Genomic DNA, 21,435 nt, shown 5'->3' with positions numbered 1-21,435 from the left:
CAGGTCCTTAGTATTTCTGGAGTATTTTTATTCCAGAAAGGAGTTCCAAAGGAATTAACAATCCACTCACTGGCAATTCTGCTATGCAAGATGCAGCTAGAAATGACTGTTCACCTTTTGTCACACCAGTAGAATTCCATTAACAAAGGTGTGACAACAGATCTTAGCAAGCACTTACACAGTGTGCTCATACCAGAGGGACAAACACTGGTAACTTACATTCATCACGCAGTAAATCATAAGACATTCCCAGGAAGGAAACTCACGTTCAGATTTCAAATGGGTAAATTAAGAAAGTGTTAAGTAGTTAGCCATCATTATTACAGTATTTCTTTAGGAGCTTAAAACGTCATGAATTCAAAGAGGAGGGTATGTGCTACGCTGGATACAAGTCCTTGCTGAGATGTAAAGGTTCTGTTCTAGCTTTCACTGCCAGCCAAAATACTGCTCAATTATCTACTGTATTAGAATTATCACCCATGTGTTCTGACCATACTGAAGAGACTACAGAAGAGATACTGAGGAAAAATGCACACACTGAATTTATAGCGATATTATATGCCCATGATCAGCTGGCCTACAGAGGCACTTAGACGAGGGAGATACAGAGGAGTGTCTGCAGAACCTGCTGAAAATGCCCCCCAAAAAATCATTACAAACGTTGCTCTTATGCATCACTGTTAAGTAACTCAGTGGTGCAATCTCAAGGAGGAGAGCTTCCCAATCTCTAAATTATTCTATGTGAGGGTAGGGCATATTTTAGTAATTTATAAGCCCCAAAGCACTTTCAGTCTGACAGAACTGACAGCAACCCCTTTATGGTAAGGCAGCTTGCACCTAAATGAAATACTGCTTTTTGAAATGGAAGTCTTTAAGGAGTTAGTGGTTTTGCCATGACCATTATGATTCCACACACTGAAGATCTTAGGAGTCAGGAATGTAACCAGAAAGACCGCTTCACCTAGAGTGCCTGTGAACGTTAAAAACTTTTACTAACCAAATGTTAGTTTTTAAATGACTGAACTGCTAAGTAACCACTTTAAGAGACCAGTATATCCTTCTTAAGTTATTGGACAATGTTTCCTTTTTTATTTTTTTTTATTTTTTTGTTCTTAATTTTTGTTTGTTGTTGCTGGTTTTTTGTTTGTTTTCAATACAATTAAGGATGTGCCATTTACACCCCACAAGAAAAAGCAGAAAGAGTCCTTATGGAAAAAAACAAATATATTGAACACATACCAATCAAATGGTACAGATATGGGACTGGCTTTGATTTCAAAATTTAAGTAGAAATAAAAAAAGATGTAATGCAACAGCTGTTCAATTTCCAAGTCTAAATAGGCACTGTAAAAAGACATTTTCGCTTTCTCCAGCACACATTCCTGTCTAAATGCTCCCACTGTAATCAACTCCTAGGTTCCCAGACAAAAAAACAAAAAAACAAAAAAACAAAACAAAACAAAAATCATCACTGGGAACGTAACCTTAGAGTAAAAGTTAATATCCATCCACCCACCCTCTTACAAAAAAGCAAACAAAAAAAATTTCCCCCCAATACAACCTTTCAATGCTGCTGTTTTGACTGGAGCAGAATTGGAGAATTTATAAAGGTTCAAAAGCACCCAAGGCAAGTAGTACAATATAATTTGTTCACTAACTTGTATTGGAAAGTAGATTAAAAACATTGATATCTGCATCTTGGTACATAAAACTGTTGTCCTGAATAAAGAGAAATCTTTCAGAAAAGTTTTACAACTTGGTGGAAGTCCAGGACCCAGCTTTAGGCATCATTAATTGATGGGGTTTAATTCTGACTTGGTTATAACCACTTTTATATACTGTACATCTACCCTAGTTGGATCAGTGTCTGGAACTGCTCACTGGTGTCCCTCTGAACAACTGTAAACTAAACCATAGTATGCAACTCCATAGGAAGCTAGAGATCGGGTGAATATACAGCCAGTTATATCTCCCCTGCTTCACGCTCTTCTGAGCTCCTTGGGTCTTCTGATCGGCCATTAGCACTTTCGTAAGAACGTTTCTTGTCTTTGAAATCTCGTGGTGACCTCTCTCTTGAGCTTCTATCTTTATCACGTGATGTCCTATCACGATCCCTTGAACGCTCTTTGTCTCTGGAAGATCTTTCTTTTGAGGACCTGAAAAGTGCAGTAAAGTTGAGAATTCAAAGTTAGTCACACATCTGTAGCCATCAAACAGCATTTTGATTTCATGTTTTTCTTCTTTTTCCAAACAACTTTAGATTTATATACATACAAGTGTAGGAGAAGACATCAGAAATCATTCTACTTTTCTCTCTTTCCTACTTCCAATTTCATAAGACAAATATTGATAAAGGCAGAATTTAATCCGCATTTATTACAGAGCCCAGATTAAGGTCAATCTGCTTCACTCTTATTTTCAACCTCCACCCTCATGCTTGCATTAACAGAAGTTTAACTGAAATTTCTCATCTGTAGTCTCTGGCTTAAGAATGTCTAGCCTCTCTCAGACGTATAAATCACAAACTTAAAAAATGTGTTTAAAAATGGGAATTTGATTAAAAGCAGGGGGGAAATTAACTTGTGTAATTCTGGAATGAGGGTATTACATGCCAAATAAAAAAACAAATCTGTAATCTGTGCTACAGTTAGGTTTTGTTAGAAGAATTATCCCTTGTGTGTTTTTGCAGTGTTAGGGTGGTGTTATTTTAAGATATTTGGTAAAAGGCACCTCCAAAACCTTTACAATGGAGCCAGAAAAAAAGCTGTTCTGTTAAGCCACATAGTTTTAAAATAAATGAACTGCCCGTACTAGAAAAAAAGTGGATTAGACATCCTCCTCTATATTCCCTCACAGAGTCCACCTAAGCCTGTTGTTGAAAAACATCACATTCCTTTTAATATGTACTGCAATCATAAAAGAATCCAACATGTACTTTCACAGAGAAATCTTAACAGCATGCTATAAAGCTAGCCACTAATTTCTTAGTCAAAAAATCTGGTGTACTGGACAGTGAGACTGTACTCCCTCCACGTACAGAAAGTTACTGTCATCACCTCAAAGCTTCAAAACTGAAGTCTGCAAAATGCTCCTGCACCAATTCCCCTTTATAACCTTACACAGAGGTAACGATTCATTTTAGTTCCTCAGATGGAAACATTACTTTCCCTACAATGTAGTGTTTTGCAAGACTTAGTATTTGTAAACACTGAGATTCACAGGCATTACTCCTATTCCACAAACTATATGTCAAATAAGAAAAGGAGCTACACGACAAACAAGAAGCTAATACTGGAGTTAGTACTGCTGTTTCACAAGTATTTTGTGCTGCAAGTCCCCTGCAGAAGTAACAATGCTTCCACACTGGTCGACTCAGGCTAACTCTAGTAATTAGTCCTGGAATAGGCAGGCAGGATGTGATGCCATCCACAGCTTTGGCTTTTCATTCCATGCATCTTTGCGGGAATGCAAGATGCATTCGTCCAGCCATCCCATCTCTCTACAGGTGAGTCTCTAATTGGCTGACAAGAAGGAAGACTGGCTGTAATGAATTACGGCATAGTGATGGGAAAGTTTATACAATTGCTTTAGCAAGCAGTATTACTACCAGAAGACTTAGAACTGAAGTACCATTCCTGCCTTTCTCAGGGGTAAGGTATAGCCTTTAGAATCAGAATCCCTCCCAGATTTACATTACCCAGAATGCTTAGAAAGCATTATTTCTTAACTGATCAAGTGGATTCTGCAGCAGAAACCACCCCCTTCACCAGGTATGCGGGCAGCATCCACACTGTCATGCTCACCAACTATGAATTGTGTTACAATAAGTGATAATGGTTCCAGGACAGTATCTGTGGATGCCCCCATTGGGTCTGAGGACAAAAAAAAAAAAAAAAAAATCCTAAGTAGCCTTGGACAAAAATCCTAGAGCAGGCAGTCAGATCTAGGAAAGCAGGGAAAGATGTAGCTACAGTTTCAAACCTTCAAAGAGGTAAGATGTTTGACTGAATGGGCCTGTGCTCACCTCCTCTGGCTTTCTCCTTAAAAAGGAAAAAAACCAAACAACAACAAAAAAAGAAAACACAAAATTAAGTCTGTACTTCACCACCACAGAAGAGAATTAGCATAGGGCTATAATATTATGCTGTCAACCAGGATCTGAGGGATATTTTAAAATGTAAAAATAATTTTAAAAAAAAGTCATCTAAATGCTAAGAGTGGGATCTGTCTCACCCAGCTTTAAACGTCTGCAGTGTAGACATCTAAGCTAGTCATCCAGATTTCCTTAAGTCAGCAGAAGAAAGAGATACTAAGGCAGGATATGTCTCATCTTAAAACAAACACAAAACTATGTCACATGAGCCTGTAATGAGACTCATGAGGTTTCCACCTTAGTCATCTAAAGACAGGTCAAATGAATCCCCCATCTCATTCAGGTACTCTTATTTGTCCATACAATGTCTGTATGAGAGTACATTAGCCCTTGTCACATGAATTCTTGCAAGTGAGCCCAAGCATATTGACACAACCACCTCTCAATTTACCCTAATTAGGTATGCTGTCATCATTGCTTTTATCATGGAGTACACATCTCAACACCTAACAGCAAATATTCACCTTCTTATTGCAAATCAAAAAGCAGAAATAATTTTGTTTCTAATGAGAGGAAAGATAATTCATTTTAGTTATTTGTAATTTACAGATGTAACAGCAAGGAAAACGAGGACTTTATTTAGACCTGCTCTTGATAAACCTGTAATCCAACCCCAGGCTTGGGTTAGACCTAGGGCTCCTATTACCTCAGGCACATTGCTGTTATTACCAGATGGGTTACCATTATCCAGATACTTTGTATATGTTCAGTTGTGCCCACAGAGTGTGGAGGTCTGTGCCTTATATCGATAAATTTGAAACTAGATGCCAGCTATCAAGAGATTTAAATCTACCCACCTGTTCATAGGGGGAATGATGATACAGATTAAAGAAAATGTGTTTGTCAAAGAAATTTACGTATTTGTAGAATTTCCTCAACTATAGCACATAATAAACATCCCTTTACTTTCAGAATGAAGAACTATCTGAAAGGTGGAAGCTTTTCATTTTATGTGAAAGGCTTTTTGGAAAATACTTTCTGAAGCGTGGACAGGAAAACCTGCATGGTTTGCTGCAAATAACACCCAGCACACGTTTGCCTGTAATAACGTTGTTACACAGAAAAAAGTAGGAAAATGACTTCCACAAAAAGTACATTAAGAGTTTCTCCAGTAAGGAGTCTAATTGTCTATCATGTTTACATGTTGAAGCCATAATGGATGCAATCAAAACTGAAAAAATCCAGAAACATAAATAGCCTTTACAGCGGGATTCAGCAGCCTACAATAACTGTGTTTTATGGTACTTTCATCAAGCCCAAAAATCACACTGAAAGCTTCAGGTTAATATAAAAAGATGCAACTATTCCCACATAGCAACCACAACTCCACACTTCTCTTAAAGCCCTAGAATTAGTGGCTCCATGGGCTGCCCCACCACTGCAGCTTTCTGTTGCTTCTGGTGTCACACTGCTCTTCTGTCAAGAGTTTGGCAGGAGCTTCATGTTCCCCACATCTGAATTTATTTGGTTATTCAAAACCAAAAGGCTATGACTCCTTCCTGAAGAAGTTAACTTGCTGGAATGAGTCTTTTATTTCCCAGAGTATTCTTGGCCAGAATTCCTTGGACAACTCGATATTTTAAGCTTAAGGAAGACCAGCTTGAATAAAAGTATTTCATATAAAGATTTTAAGAAATTCCGCCCCGCTCCCCCCCCCAAAAAAAGGGGTTTTGGCAATGAGTACTTTCCTGGACTAGAAAAAGAGTTCTTAGGAGACAAGGAAGTATAATACATTTGAGCCTGCAAGTTCAGGTTTATTTTGGATTCTGGCATCAACAGTGGTATGGTGTTCAACAGAAAAACTCCCACATTCACTTGAAAAGCAGCTCTCATGGGTAGAAGGGCATCTCTATAAAGGAGGTATCCAGCCTGGCTGCAAGTTCAATAGCTATCCTGGTCCCAGTGCAGCAAGATCATAGCTGTAAAGATTCTTTAGTCTCCTGAAAACGATACACATACTTTAAGAGCAAAACTTTTGCTTGACCACAGAGAAGTAAGAGGTATGAACAACCAATCAGTATCGTTTCCTTCGAAGGACTGAAATTGAGTCTTGCAAGGCTGGACTTCAAAGCTGAAGAATTAAAGGCAATCTGAGCATAATGCACATTGGTTCATCCAAGTTAATAAAATGTGTTGATTCACAGGAAAATATCTATTTTAAAACTGAAAAATTACAAGTTTGAAGATTTGCTAATCTGCCATTGTGAACTCCTTGAAGAGGCAGGCTCTTTAAGGTAACTGTGATGACAGGCTATAATCAATATGGAAATTGCCAAGTCTGAAATGTTGACTTCAGGACACTAAAGAATACTCTGAAGAATTTAAATACCAGACACTACTGATTATATCAACTAGGCTGCTGAACATTTAAGTTTTAAACATCTGCAACAAAAAGAAGGAAACAAAAGACTTGGACCAACCCTGTCTTCTATGCTGTCTTATAGAGCACAATGGGACTACAGCCACTTACCTATTCCAGGAAGAAAAGCTTATTTTGGGGTCAAAGAGGCCATGAGATACCTGAACATATTCACCACATATTCTCCATCCTTAGGGATTTAACTCCTAAAATAATTTGAATTATAAACTTTGCATGTGCAGCCACTTCAAAACAAGATCTTTTATCCTTTTGCAAGTCAACAGTCTGTCAGAGTTTTAAGACTGGGCATCCTGTCCACTGTACTGCACTCAAATCTACGCCGCAGTGGCTGACCTATACAATAAAGGAATCCTGGTTACAAGTAGACCTCACTACCAGATACTTATTTGTGCAGTTCCCACACTCTTCTACATTATTGTTTACCTCACTCATCTAAAATAAGCCAGCAAATCCTCAGGAGCAGACAGCAATTGAGTCATTCAAAAACAACAGCCCCACATTGCTCTGCAGTAATCCTTCCATGAGGGCTTGAGCCACTTTCCTTGCAAAGCAACATCTTCAGGTGCAATGCAACAAGTTTATTTTCATGCATATCTAAACTCGTTTTTATCTGGCACAGGACACAACAGATGGCCTCCAGTGCTGGGAACAAGAGCCCAAGGGACAAGGCAAATGCATGACATTAAGATGACTGCTGATATCTCTGGGTTTAAATGGAGATCAACCGTTTCACTTTCTACACTGCAGGAAGCTGGTAGTGTTACCAACTTGACACCAATACCTTCTATCACTCTTCCAAAACAGAAATACATAATCCTATCATTTTTATTAAAAAAAACCCCAACAGTACTGTATGTCAAATCATAAATATGCTAAAGGTGTAACTGAAATCTGAGACAGTCTCAAAATGTGTTTAAATTACCAAGTGCTAAACATAAACTTAATTTGATGCAAAAATTCTCATCATGCATCTAGGAAACTCCATTTGTTTCCAGGCCAACATTTACCTCTTTTTGGAGCTGCGTTCTCGGCTTCTCTCCCTGGAACTATGCCTGCTTCTATGGTGGCTGCGACTCCGGCTGCGGCTGTTAGAGCGAGACCTGTGACGATGGCGTTTCTCACGGGATTTGGAGCGAGTTCTTCTCTTTCGTTCCCGGGATGCTGAGCGAGACCGATGTCTGCGGCGATCTCGGGACCTAGATCTATGAACACAAAGGACTTAAACCAGACACTGCATTCACCTAGCTATTCTACCAGTGAACTCTGAATATTATGCACTCTATGAATAAGCCAATCTGTACAGAGTAGTTAGCAGTGTTCAGAACTATTGCATTGTCCTATCATAGGCAAACAGAGAGGGGAAAGCAACATTAGAAATGCTACAAACTCCTTTGTCACTAATGCAATTTTACAGTTAATTCATGACTGTAAGTATGGTTACAGCATAGCCAATTCAGGCTTCTGAAAGGAATTAAAAATATGGAAAATATCTACTTCTTAAAGTTGTAAAATCTTGTCTTTAAGAGGCAAAGTTGTAGAACTTTGCAATGTAGTGACAAGGACTATCTGCCAGAACCTATGTATGTATGTTCTCAGGAAAAAGGACTATATCCTTCCCTGTAGTTACTACAATAAAACTAGTCTGAAGGTTCTAAACACCATACAAAGTTATTAGTTTCTCCCCGCCCCCCCCCCCCCCCCCCCCCGCAATACCTCACTGGTGACCTTCAACTGTGTTCGTGAGGAAGAAAACTTGTACTAATGATGTGCCATCTGTTGAAAGTTAATCTGGCATTTAGGATTTTAATAACATGAATTTTCACCACAAGGTATTAACCACAAGTTTCTGTTTAAGAGAAAGAGCAATTCTCTGTGTTCTAAGCATTATTTGGGACAAAAAGTTGCATTGTAGTAGCCACAAAACAGACATACATGTATAAACTCAGTAGCATGGTGACAAATACTGTATAAACACACAGATATGACTATGTAACAGAATGCTTTGTCTGTAAAGACAGACATCTGAAACTAATAGTGCTAGACAAACTTATAATGTTCCAGCTTGTGAAAGGCTGGCTTCACTGATGGTACTCCTTGTCTGCAGATTTATATACCTTTTGGCATGCTTGCTGTGGGATCTGGACCTGAAACAAATGGAAAATAGTAATTCAATTTTTCTTACAGAATGTTATAATCAAATAAAGTAAAATTTAGTAATAACAAACCAAACTAGTTGTTGTGTTACTGTATTTCTTATTTTACTAACAATTATTTAAAGGCCTTTTATTTGATCTTAACATCTTTGTAACATATTTACCAGGAAACGCATACCTCTGACAACTGTTTTGTATTTGTTGGGGTTTTTTAATTAATTTTTGAGCCCGCCATACTACAAACTCAAAAGAATATACAATCTGCTTTTTTATTCCCACCCCTCCCACAGAAAAAGCTTACAGTTCAAGTCAGTACTCCCTTATTTCTTGGGAGGCACATACTACCACACTGCAACAGATTTCAAAGTTTACATTGTTAACCTCTGCAGCTGAGATGTCAAGAGAACTGCAGTTCAGATTCCAATCCACTCTAGCCCCACAAGGCCTGGAAGCAACTATTTCATAGAAGAACAGGGAATTACTTTCCTCAGTCGTACATTCAACTACTTCCAACAAGGAAAACTCATAACATCTATAAAGAAAATATCTAACAGATGTTAGAAACTCACATGTGTGCAAGCTCACACCTGTCAGGTCTCAAAACAAGGTACACACCTGAAAATTATCTCATTTAAAAGCCATTTTTTCAATTATGTAGAGACACTTCTATCTGTAGCTTTTAAAAAGTCTTTCTATGAAAACAATTCAGGTCTTAAGAGTCAGACATGAAATTCACTATCAATCCTTGTAAGTTTCCAAGGAATGCAGACTATTCTGATTCTGCACATTTAAAAATGTGTATGAACTACATCACAGTTTTTCCATTAAACTTAAATAGGTCATTATGTATATGCAATTAAACTTTACCTCCTTAGTTTCTCCCTTTCTTCTCTTTCCCTCTCCTCTCTACGTTTCAGACGCTCCTGATTTCGTTTCTCCTGTTTATCAGCCACAATTCTCTATAAGCAAATAAATATAATCATTAAATTACATTTCAAAATTTTTCAGATGATGGTGCTATAAAAATAATCTATACAGTTAATATCCAGTTCTTTCCCTCAGGTATACTCCCTTTCCCTTGTGTATATTATTCCCACTCTCTTCCTCAGTGTGTATATATATATTTCTTCTCCAAGAAACAGAAGTTATTGCAGAAGAGCTACAGCAAATAGATGGGTGTTACACGAAGACCTAAAATATGTGGAGTTAATTTAAGTTTTCCATGAAGGGGAATTCAGAGCAGTAAGTCATGCCTTTATTGTGAGAGTTTCCATGCCAATCCTATCATATTTTGGCCACTGGGGAAAGGTTGAAAGGAATCTTAACTGGGAGAGTTAATTGTTTTATTAACTCCTTCAGCCTTGCTGTGACATAAAGAAATCCTTAGTCTTAAAGGACTTGGTTGGGCTGATACCTAGTTTTGAGGTTACTTCTTTCTGTATTGTGAACATGAGACATATAATTAGAGAGGATGCTTCAGCTGATAGCCCCCAGGTTGAACTCACTACTACTGGGGACAAGGCACGCTCAGTAGAGGGCCCTCAGATGTGGAACTCACAACTGGAGATCTGGCCAAACCCAAGTCTCGCCACCTTCTGGACATGATGCAAGAAATTCAACTCTTTGTAAAGACCTTCTTCTGAGATGTGGAATTGCCCCAGCAGCATCTTGATTAGATCTCTGAGGAGAGCTCTGAGGAAGGAGGGGATAGTTATTGTTTTCTTCTTTTGTTAGCGAAGTACTTCAAAAGATTATTTTATTGATGCTTTGGGAAAGTGAAATAATTATCCATGCATTTTTTTCTCCAAATGGTGTAAATAATCAGTTATTTCAACCCTTTATGTCAAATTATATCTATACTTCCTTGTACAATATCAGTAATTTCACTACAAGCAAGGTTTCTTGTTCAAGTGACTCTGCATAATTTCACGGAGGGATGAGAGGAAGCACACATCATCTATTCTAGGCATCTAAGGTTTACGTTACAGCAGCTATATTTAGAAGACTAAATTGCCAATACAGTCAACAGAAAGAGTTGGGCTTTCCAAAGGGTAAGTCACAGTATCCATGCAAGACAGGTGGAATATTATGAAATATAAACCAAGCCAATTTACTCAAACTCAGCAGTAGCATCTTCTGGTTTTAGGGCTTCAATTCATTTAACTATTGTCTTTAGTGATTTCTACATTTAAATGCTCAACTGAGCCTTGAACTCCATAATTTGCATACTAAGATCATAAATGGCATCAGTGTCCAAATCCACCCTCTTGAATACCAAAGTCTAGAATGTAATTCCAGTCTTTCTTCAAGCACACGTTTTCTGGTCAAGATGGTGTTCTTTAGGATAATATTCCAACTGGATTTCAAACCTTCAAGCTATAGATAACATGCAACCTCCCCTGTAACAATTATTTTAATAGCTAGACTGACTTCAAGATACACATATTTTTGTATTCTGACTTTGGATAGCTACAGCCTTGAGTTGTTGTAGCTTATTTATTTCATCTATCGTCAGTTAAGCTTAAAAGCCTTCAAAAATTACTTAAAAAAAGAAATCTTCTTTAGTTCTTGGTACCTACAGAATGAAAGTCACCTCCTATTTTTTTCCGGATAAAATAAACAAATTGAGTTTTAGTCTTTCACCATACAGTAAGCTGTTTGAGCTCCAAGCACTTCTGTAGATCTTTTTTGAAAACTCTGCCATGTGTTACCATCCTCCTTATGTACGGGTACAAAAAATGAGGATTTCAACACCAAAACAAATAAAATATCACTCACTCAGGCCCACTACATGTTCTTGTATTTTCAGCAGTCTCATTATTACTTTTAGCCAATTAACTGCCTAAAAGTAAAGTTCATTTGGCTATTTCCTATGACTGCTGAATGTTTCAACATCACTATCGTTCAAAATACAGTTCTCCATTTTGCAAGTGCAATCGCACTCTTTGTTCCCAAGATGCATTACTTTGAATATGTTTTTGAATATACCTCAGTGCAAAAGAGGTCATCTAATCAAATTATCCAGATAATTGATATTAAATAAGAATGTTTAGTGTTTTGTAGACTAAAAAAATCCCGAATGTGTGTGTGAGCACACACATAAAAATATAAGAATGGATTTACCCTGAGTTCCTCAAGCTTCTCTCTTATTTCAATAAATCCTAAATGTAGTTTTCCTCCAAAGTGGTCAGCAAGTCGTCGGTCATTGTCATGAAGACCAAGATAAGCCGAGCACACTTCACAAACCCGTAGCTTCTGCTGCTGAAAGCTGGAGGCTGGCATAGAATTCCTGTACACTTCCTAGAAAAAAAACAATTTGCTGTTACTTCTCAATGCACAGAAATACAAAGGTAATACTTCAAAGGTACACTACAAACTGGTAACTGAATTCAGTGTACACCAGCACATCCTTTAGTTAATTCACACTACTCATAAATCAACTGTCTCACTGAAAACTGGACTTACTTAAAAGCAGGACATCAGCAACTGGTTTTGCAAATTAATCAAAGTGGGGTGATTATTACCTTTACTTAAGATCATACTACTTTGACAGGTGAACAATTTTTTCATACACAACAATGAATACACGTTACCACTACAATTACTATGTTAACATATTATGGAAATATTACATCAGTTTTAGTTCTGAACCCAGTTTAAAATAGTAGTAGTTTCCTGAGAAATCTACCTGCATTTTAGACACTAATTAAACAAGTTATCTGAGCAACATTTATCTACAGACAGTCAGATGACAGGCAAGCAAGACTGCCAGCAACCCCTCTGGTACCGTTAAAATAACGGTAGATGTTTGTTTCTATAAATTTAAGTATCTTGGTGAAGTATCATATGGAAAAGCTCTTTGTGAGTTCTGCCACATGAACATTACAACAAGGACCATTTTGACTTGCCTGATACACAAGCCATTGATTAATTAGCATTCATTGAAGATGATGGTTCACTTCACTGAAGCTTTCCAGTACAAGCCACGTCAGCACACCACAAGGCACAACAGGATTGCCACAGCAAAAGTCATGAGACCAAATGGTTAAGTCAATCCACCACACACAGACACAACTGTAGTGACCACAGATACAACTGGCCAATAAAGCCGAACTAGGATAAATGCATCATCCACAGAAGTGAGTATAACTTTAATAATATAAGAGTGTATTTAAAGGTAGAAACTTAAACTATACAGGATGTCACAAAGCAAATTCTTTATAGCTTTATATGAAGCAATTCATTAAGGAAGTGATAGCAGGTAAGACATCTTGCCTTACACAGATGCCAACCAATTTAATATTGGGCCCTGCCCTCTCTATCCCCTCAGCCTTACTCAATCAACTTACTTCTGCTTCTCTCTTCTTTACCCGAGCCTTCTCCACTTCATCCATTACTTTTTGAGATTCTTCCACATTCCCATCAGCTCCAAGCTGTTCTACTTTGGCCAGCAGTTTCCCAATTTCTTCATTCAATTCATGAACTCTTTCAGCCTTGAAAGACAAGGAAGGGCTTAACACAGGAAATGCTTTTAATTATGAAGAACAATCGAACCTACTACCGAGTTATTATATACAAAATTGGTAGGAGAGAATTAAAAGAAACATGCAGAGATAACTTCTCCAGGTAAAAGTGCAACAGAAGTTGCCTCATAAAAACACACAAAGAAAGGCTGAGTTACCAAGTCTATGTACCAACTCCAGAGCAGGACTTTGTTCAGAAACTTCAAGTCATTCACACTGTTGTCTATACCACATAGTCTTGCAAAATTAGCATTAGTATGTACAACCGTTACTCCTAGTATGTGCATATATGTGCAGGAAAATGGTTAAAAATTTTTTTCAGTTAGAAGATCTAGAGAAAAGCACATCAAAATTTGTTTACTTTATGGATGAAATGTTGATCAAAAAGTGTAAGAATTACTAACATTTGTATGGCATAGTATCACAGAGAGTCAAGTTTCTTGAGCTCAAAAATATCAGAAAGATCTCTTCCCTGTGTTCTCCTCTCTGTCCTTTAAAGGCAGTTGTGGGACGGATAGAGAAAACATCTTACTTTTTCCTCTCCTCAGTATTAATTCTCAGACTGGATAGCCTGCCAAAGCCTTAAGTTGGCTCCTTAGGAAAAACAGACCTTCAAAGAGACTTCAGTAACTAGTTTTACATGCTTACTTTAGCTGCAACTTCAGCACTGATCTCTTCTTGGGTTTCTGCTAGTCTTTTCTTAGCCACTTCTGTTCTCCTGTCACAGTCTGCAATAAATGACTGCAGGTGGTCCATTGCCTAAAACATCAGTAAGAACACTGATCAATGCTGTCAAGAACACGAATATTTCATCAGCCTTAACACCTTCCAGACTTAACTTTTGTAAGTTTTTGTTAGTGAAACCTTTGTAAAACAATAATCTAGCTGTTTATGGTGACTAATCACATATATTAATACACAACTTTTTAAAAATCATAGTCTACACGTTGTCACAAGTACTTGCCGAAATTTGGAAGTGCATCTGTCTGAAGTCTTCTCTAACAAGTGAGCACTTTGAACATGCATTAAAATTCTGAATATTCACCTCACCCAGCCAATACATGCAATATTGTAACTTTTTTCACTAGGTTTTTAAGCTATTAAGCATATTAACACCATCCTTCCAAGCAACAACAAAAAAAAGACATCTAATCTTTTTGTCCCAGCGAAGACTAAGCTAGGAGACTCCTAGCTGGGAGTTCAAAACTGTACTATTCACATTACAGTGTACTGAAACATAGCATATGATTTGTTATCTCCAATACAAAACTACTTTCTTTGATAAGCACAGAATTTAAGACTCTCTTCAAAGCATACACAACCTTAACATTTGCTTGCTATTTGATAACACTAAGACAGCATCCAGGTTTATGATAATTCATTCTGTGGAAGGCTGTGAACAGTTCTACCTTGAGATGACTACCAATACAAATTGAATACTCACATATAATCATGCACAGGCATGTATCTTTTATGTAACTGTGCAAGGATTTCTCTGCCTCTTTCTATAAAATTACTTTCCAAAAGTTTTCTTTCTGTGTGTACCAAAACTTAACTTCTGGTGCTCAGTTTGTCCACCTAGGTACACAAATTTTGCTTTCTCTCCATCATTAGGACAAAATACATACATCAAGCTCAAAGAAGAAATCTTGATCTTTGGATGCTATTTCATAGTCTGCCCTTAATGCCAGGTCATGCACCTTCAGACATTCTCCAAGGTCCATTCTCTGAAAAGAGACAGAGGGAAAGTGGTATAACTTTTCAGAAGTGTCACAAGGAATGAAGTTAGCATGATTTTTTTTAATAGTCAAATATTCTGAAGCAAATCATCTGCCCTGTGGGAATGAAAGGACAGTTTAATAAAGCTGTAAGACAACACAATACCAGATCTTTAATAAGCATGCATGAATCAGGAAATAATAAAAGCAGACAGAACGAACTGCTTAGCTAATCATGATGGTTGTTTGCATTACAGAGTATCACTAATGTTCTGCAAAAATGCTGTTTTACTGAAAGTTCAAAAAAATGACAGAAGTGGGACGTCCTGTATCAAATTAAAACAGTTTAGGAGAACCCAGGTCCCTGCAAATAACTGGCAATTAAATGGTCAAATGCTTGATCCGAACTGTCTGCACACTCTGTATGTGTTCCAGTTATATTCATCACCTGAAATAGCTACAACCACAGCACCACTGTAAGTGCTGCTTAAAAACGGTTCTTGAAGCGTTTCAAGTAAGATAGCCAAAAAACCAATCCCAGCAAAACATTCTGCAGATGAGTGAAGATGAGCTGAGTGTTGGACTATGTTCAAGCATCAGGGAAGAAAAAGTATAGATATTTTACTTGTAATCTAACGTTCCAGAATTGACAGGAAGGAAACATGAACTTAAAGTAAGTAGACCGCATCACTGACCTTGCGTACAACACCACTGAGAAGAGTGCCCAGAATCTTAATTAGGTAACAAATACTGTTTTTAAATTGAAATTTGCATACCACATAAGATAAGGAATTCTAACTCAATCTGTTCCCTGGAAGTTTGTTTGGTGATCAAGACAGAGCAATGTGCACATGACCAAAAAAAAAAAAAAAAAGGCGCCAAAACCCCCGAACAACCCCAAAACAAAAAACCCCAAAGCAAAACCCCAAACAACCCCATAACCAGCAACAAACAATCCACAAAAAACAATTTGTAGTGGAAACACTGGACAAAACCAAGGCACCCTTCTTTGCAAAAGTACAAGCTGATGTATCATCATTGTGATTATTATTTGTGCCACTTAAAAAGAGCTGTTTCAGTTAAGTCTGCTCTTGGCACTGCTCACTTAATATTAAGAAAAACTAATCGTTCCTTAACATTGAAAGCACATAATTAAAGTTGAACTCTGACGGAAAAAGCTGTTACTCTTGTAGTTTATTAACAGTTTCAGAACCAAAACTTAAATAATAACTTGTGTTATGAGTTTTGTAAACAACAGATGAGCTTTAACTCAGAACTGCTGCAAGTCATTCGGTATCTGAGCCAAATGAGTGCCTTTTTTTTAAATAAACAAAATACTTGCATTTAGGTAGCAATTCAAGCCTCACAAATACAGTAAACAAACACCAGTTGCTTTCAACTTCTCAAATCATGACTTAGATGTTCCAACAAATCCATTAAAGTAATTTTAATGGAAGTTGTTGGTTTATTTCAAATGTTAGACACAGAAAAAAAACATTTTAAAATACAGAATTTTGAACTTGAAAGATTTTGATAAACTGTAGTTATTTAATACCCTTTAGCCATCATAGATCTGTTTTCCAGAGAATATTTGATTGCAATACAGAACATCTGATTGCAATTCTAAAGAAAAAGATTAGCTTTTCCTTTTGCAACTACACAGGACCTCGGCGATTTTGTTAACTGATGCAAATCCACAAAGACCTTGAAGCTGAGCAATGTATTAAACATATCTATTTTCAAGTCATTAGATGCTGGCATATTTAAACTGCAGCATTCTTCAGTACTTCAGTACTAGCAAAGCAGTACGAAAGAACATCTTAAAATTACCTGAAAATTAGACACGTAAAAATCCTCCTAAAAATGTAAAAAGCTTGTCTTTATGCTGATTCATCGCTTGTACGGATAAGATATTTAAGGTTAAACTGTAAAACTCAAGGCTAATCATGTTTTAAGTGAAATGCTCCAGTTCTAAATGCATAGATAAGGCTACGGACACACTTTAATATATTTCAATACAATGACAAAAAGCCTGAAACACATCCACCATAGCATCAGAAAAATGCTATTTTAATATGGAATCTACATACACTTTGAATAAATGCATGAAATAAACTTCCATCACACTCTTAAAAGAGGAGAATTCACATGACGCTATCATGTCACACTGTTCACTTTACATGTGTTTTATGCTTCTTTTCCCTCTATTCAGGTTGGATTTGCCCTTCTCAAGAGAGTACATTTGCTGATTTCTTTTCTTCCTACTGGGAATTGTAAATCCCATGCCTGAAAGGACGGTAATTACTCTGAGCCAGCATTACTAGTGAAAGCTTTTCAGTCTTCCTTTTATCACTACTGTACCACCCCATGCTAGCACATCCGCCTGTGCAGTTGAACACAATCTGGGTACTGACTAGGTAAAACATACCTTAGCAAACCAAAAACAGAGGCAATTTTTCAGCAGTGTACCTTTGTCCAACTTGTCAGGCAGCCACACAAACAGATGTTTTGACAATATGTAGAGGGCAATGTAATAGTGGACTTAATCAGCTAGCATCTCTCACAGTATCAAGATGCCACTTCAGACAGAAAATTTTGGCTCCCCTTCCCCTCTTTGATCCAACAGAGTGCACTCATAAATACTCATGTGGCATAACATACAGGGAGCAAGAACATGCAGGTACAAGAGAAAAGGATTCTTTTTCATCAGCTTTGCTGCTAAAGAAATTATATTGTTGTTGGAACTGCTCCTTAACAGCCTGTAGTAGTCTTGGCTAATCCTTTGAAAGCACCTTCGCAGAAATATTACTGCTAAATGTCTTTAAAAGTTCTATTAGCAAACACCAATGTAGACAGACATTTAAAAAAAAACTCAATTTAAAACTCTTAAATCAGTTTGCACATTACATGCAAAAATCAGTCTAAAAAGCACGTCTGCAACATTTGGCAAAGACAATTCATCTTGGGAGGATGATTCATTACTGTCGAAAGTCTATGTTGGATCAGGATGGCAAAGGACCTTAATAAGCACAGCTCATATTATAATTTGGCTCATATGTCCAGCTGCAAAGTAGATGGACAGCAGATGGAAATGGATACATCAGAAAGAGGATACAGTAAGACACATTATTTTAATTTTCCACATGTCCACCTTGCCATTTGGTGCCAAGACATACCCTCCCCCAGGCCAAAGAACAAGCATTGGTAGTCAGCCATTTAAAGCTCAATCACATTTGAAATAGAAGATGGCTACGAGGGAGACTGAAGTTCAACCATTGAGCTACTAATGAAGGCTTAAAAAGAATGCACATTAACTGTTTTTTAAGACAGACTTACAGTACTTAAAGTGATTTACAGAGAAGTCTTGAGGAGTAAAGCAAACACAGAAAGGTGACAACATCTAAGTCTCCAGACTAGTCACAACTAAAGTTTATTGAATATGTGAAGCCATGCTTTGGGGCTTCTTCCAGTTACTGCACTTTTATTGAAGATTAAAACCAGAAAAAATCCTACATATTTGGAGAATCTTTCTTACAAGTGAAAGCTCTTGCTGAAGATTAGTCTAGAATAGTCAAGGAGACCATATGCAAAGCAGGGTATCAGAAGTCCTTTTTCTATTGCTGAGCTCTGCTTAAGAAACTAGTGCCTTCTACTAACACCTTGCTAACCATTTTCTGAAATACTTTTTTTTATTTCTTAGTCTTAGATGGGCAATTAAAGTTACTTGATTTCCCAGAGCTGAAGAGCTGAAGTTTAGATGACTGGTCTTTCATCCCAAACAATCTCGTGTTGAAATGATTTAGTAATAATTTCTGTCATCCCATCCACAAAATGGATAGAATGCCTTTGGTATTAATACAGAAATACAGATTAAATACATTTAGTTTAACAATGATGCATAGCTTTGCTTCAATCAAATCAGTTACCAAAATAAAAAAAAAAAAAGAGAGAGAAACATATGAGTTAAGTATGAATAGACAAGGAAGAGCTGGCCAAGGACTTAAGCAATAGAGAATCTGAAGAGTTTAGCTGTAAAATAAATGTGCCCTCATGAGACTTAACCAGAGACTAAACTCTGATGTGATGCTGTTTCTGGAACATGAAATTAAGACAACTTTCTTTTCCGATCTTGAGATACCTACAGCAAAATTCCCATTTTGGCACTTCAACTATTATACATGCCTTTGACATCAGAGATTAGATTACTGAATGTACTCTATATGGAGTGCAAAAAGAGCACAGAAAAACCCAAGCTACTTAAAAAACAGAGGGCTGATGTTGAGTCAAAGTGTGACATAGTAGCACACACTATCAATGCTTCTAAAAACAGCATGCATCTTTGACAGGTTTTTAAAGAAGATACTCTAGGCAGTGTTTATGTAAAGAATTCATTCTAGCTATAAAGATACCCATACCAAAGCAGTTCAGCAAGAGAAGGTTGGTTGGTTGGTTTGTTTGCTTTGGAAGATCTGACATGACTGAAAAAATTTACATTGGAGGAACCAGATCTCTCCCTTTATCAAATTGTCAAGGCAGCTAGTGGGGTCTGTATGAGAACACCCTTGCCACTGATAAAAGAGAAGCTGCAGATAGATGCTTTGCTGGGATCTCCTTCATTATGGAACCCCCTTTTCATCTGCACTAACAATTTTGTTTCTGACAGATTTCTTGACTTGTGATAAAGCCCTCCTTTCTTGTAGGCAACACAAGTCCAGAAGGGGGGCCTTCAGAATTATAAATAATGCATGATTTCAGTTCTCTGACTCCACTCATGGGCTTTTGTAGAACTTCACTAGCAGGAAAAAAATGCTGACCTAAAAAGTCGCAGAAATTATTACATTATTAAAGTCCTTAGCAACCACTGAAAATTCCAGGTGTCTTTAGAAGTATAATACTTCCTTAAAGACATTTCTCCCTTTAACCATACTCTCACTTCTGAAGACTTCAAGTCCTTAGAATAGATCTTCACTGAAAGACAAAGCTAGCAGCAGTCATTCTCATTTTTAAATGAGATATTTCAGTGTTTATACAGTATTCAGTCCTATAGCCTGACTATATAATATATTAACATTGAAGTTAGATAACCATACAAAGAGCAACAAAAAACCCGTTCACCTAGATAAATTAAACCCATTAAAATGGAGTATGGTACAATCAGTTCACTTTCCTGACACTGGTCACAGAAATTAAGAATACTTTCAAGAGACTGACATGATCACTTGCCAGGAAAACAGAGCACTTTACAATTCATCACCACTGGGCTGAATACTACAAATTGAGGTATCTTATGCAAGCCTAATTTAATTTGATTTGCAAAGCTGAAGCAGTTTCCGTGATCAAATCAGTCCTGAACTGAAAAGCTGATACCATCCAGCTGAATGCCTGCTTTTTGTAACACTACAGCAAATAATCACACTGGCACACCTACATTTTAAGTATGGAAATAGTTCCACTAAGCCAATGGGACTACTGGCAAAGAAATCAACTCCAGATTAAAACACCTTACTAACACCTACCTGTAGATGTGTAAACTATCCAAACTTCTCCTCCACAGTAAAAGGAGATCTAGACAATGCAATCAGTGAACCTAACTGGATTCATCCCCCTCTCGAGAGGAATACCCACTGGCAGGTGAAAGTAATCTTTCTCTACACTCCACTGCCTAGATACCTTCTCACTCCAGTGCAAGCTTCAACACCTAGCTCCTCAGCTGAAACCTAAATTTAGATGTCTTAATCTGGAGCTGAACTGCACCCTTAATAAGCTTAAAGTTAATCATGTATTAAATTATATTGCTAAACCACTCAATCAATATGGTTTTAGTCAGCAAGAATCCTGACGAGCCAAGTGCAATAAATTCATGAGCACCTAAAGATATGCTTAACTGCAGGACTGAGTTGACAGAGCATACCTTGAGGTCTGGATAAATAAAATGCAAGGAGCAATGCTCCTCAACAAATACACATAAATACAGACAAAGTTAATCCACGGAGCATAAAGGAGTTTCTCAACCATGGTTTGCAAGACCACATACAGTATTTGTGAAATTTTTTTCAACAGGGAAGCACAATCAAGCTAATAAGAAAAATGGATTGCTGCAGAAGTGTTGAACTGCTTGGGCTCTTCAAAGATAGCTAGCAGGTTACCATAAATATGCAGGACATTACTACATATAATCTTATTAAAAGTATTTGTTTGAAGTCTTCCCACCTTGTAATTTTAATTAGTACTCAGCTATTCATTCAGAAACATACACAGATAGAGAAAACACATTCTAATGTGTTTGTACCATTACAGGGGAATTGTCTGACTCCTACACATGTAGTTTCAGTCCTAATCTCATAATATAGATAAACAAACATTTTTGTAATGCTGATGAAAAATAACTCAATAACTGTGGTTTGGAAAAAAAAACCCAACAAAACCCACAAGCCTCATCATCAGCAACCATTAAGGATAAAAAACTGAAGTAAGAGTGTTAACCCCTTAAAACAAAAAAATTTAAATA

General features: G+C 37.2%; 1 protein-coding gene across 1 annotated transcript in view; it reads right to left on the bottom strand.

Annotated features, from left to right (window-relative positions):
• Nucleotides 1-1,963: 1,963 nt before the first annotated feature.
• The window catches only part of LOC309409937 (putative RNA-binding protein Luc7-like 2), a gene marked incomplete at both ends in the record, with an annotated part of 34,008 nt that continues 14,536 nt past the window's right edge, over nucleotides 1,964-21,435 (bottom strand). The window contains 8 exons of the mRNA XM_082006205.1: nucleotides 1,964-2,132; nucleotides 7,541-7,735; nucleotides 8,648-8,677; nucleotides 9,554-9,645; nucleotides 11,810-11,986; nucleotides 13,036-13,179; nucleotides 13,858-13,968; nucleotides 14,838-14,936. Coding sequence (XP_081862331.1) covers nucleotides 1,964-2,132; nucleotides 7,541-7,735; nucleotides 8,648-8,677; nucleotides 9,554-9,645; nucleotides 11,810-11,986; nucleotides 13,036-13,179; nucleotides 13,858-13,968; nucleotides 14,838-14,936 — 1,017 coding nt within the window. The remainder of the gene's footprint in view (nucleotides 2,133-7,540; nucleotides 7,736-8,647; nucleotides 8,678-9,553; nucleotides 9,646-11,809; nucleotides 11,987-13,035; nucleotides 13,180-13,857; nucleotides 13,969-14,837; nucleotides 14,937-21,435) is intronic.

Source organism: Phaethon aethereus (genome assembly GCF_964289735.1).
Source record: "Phaethon aethereus genome assembly, chromosome: 1".
In the NCBI taxonomy this organism is placed as follows: domain Eukaryota; kingdom Metazoa; phylum Chordata; class Aves; order Phaethontiformes; family Phaethontidae; genus Phaethon; species Phaethon aethereus.
The sequence above is the reverse complement of the archived record's forward strand: the minus strand, read 5'-3'. Positions and strand labels throughout refer to the sequence as shown.